Source organism: Austrofundulus limnaeus, unplaced genomic scaffold, assembly GCF_001266775.1.
Source record: "Austrofundulus limnaeus strain Quisiro unplaced genomic scaffold, Austrofundulus_limnaeus-1.0 Scaffold3020, whole genome shotgun sequence".
NCBI classification, from domain to species: Eukaryota; Metazoa; Chordata; class Actinopteri; order Cyprinodontiformes; family Rivulidae; genus Austrofundulus; species Austrofundulus limnaeus.
This window is the reverse complement of record NW_013955422.1, coordinates 1-901: the sequence shown is the minus strand read 5'-3', so window position 1 is coordinate 901 and position 901 is coordinate 1. Positions and strand designations below refer to the sequence as shown.

The following is a 901-nucleotide window of genomic DNA, read 5'->3' as shown; positions in this document are numbered from 1 at the left end:
TGGTTCTGGTTCTGGTTCTGGTTCTGGTTCTGGTTCTGGTTCTGTCTCGTCTGCAGCTCGAACAGAAAATAGTTTTGATTTAAACCCGTCCAGAACCAGAACCTCCTCTGTCTGGGTTTCAGTGTTCTGTCGGGCTGGGCCGACTGAGTTTGGGTCGAGGGAGGGAGTGAGCTGTCAAGTGGTTCTGACCCAAAAGAAAACGGGTCCGATGAAGCCGTTTGGTTTGAAAAGGTTTTGGAAGAAGTTCTGGAGCGGTTCTGACAGGTCCAGAATGTGACCCGGGTCAGACCAGGTTCTGTTTGTCTGACCTTTGACCTCTGTGCACCTGCAGGACACGAGCCGCTCCTCGCTGGCAGAACTGCTCCTGTCGGACCTCCTGCAGATGGAGAACGAGGTTCTGGAGGAGGACGGCTTCCCTCTGCCTGAAGGAGAACCTGAGGACATCCGTTTGGACCTGGAGCGAGCCGCCGGAACCGGGCCGCTGCTGGCACCGCGAGAGAGGAAGGCCGGGTGCAAGAACTTCTTCTGGAAGACCTTCACCTCCTGCTGAGAGCCGCTCCTCCTCCTCCTCCTGTACAGAACCGGTCTGGACTGGACAGAACCGGTCTGGACTGGACAGAACCCAGTTTAGTGTAGAACTCTGATTTTTCTGAATGTAAACTGAATGAAACTATTTTTAATTGTTGGTTTGAATAAAATCTGTTTGAGACAAACTTTGTTCTGTTTGCTGAGGAAGAGGAGGAGAAAGTCTTCATCAGGTCTTTAAAGGTTTTACTGGGTCTCTGGTTCTGGACCCGATCAGGAGTCAGAACCAGACTTTACCCATGAACCCAAGTTTTATTACATAAAAACCTTAGAACTCATAAAGATAAAACTGTCTGACTGCTGGTGTGTGTGTGTG

At 50.6% G+C, this 901-nt stretch overlaps 1 protein-coding gene across 1 annotated transcript; it reads left to right on the top strand.

Annotated features, from left to right (window-relative positions):
- Positions 1-310: 310 nt before the first annotated feature.
- LOC106511635 (somatostatin-1) lies at positions 311-713 on the top strand (the record flags this gene model as incomplete). The annotated part of the gene is made up of 1 exon (XM_014000390.1): positions 311-713. A coding segment is annotated over one exon (240 nt), but the record flags the coding sequence as incomplete, so codon positions are not given.
- Positions 714-901: the final 188 nt, after the last annotated feature.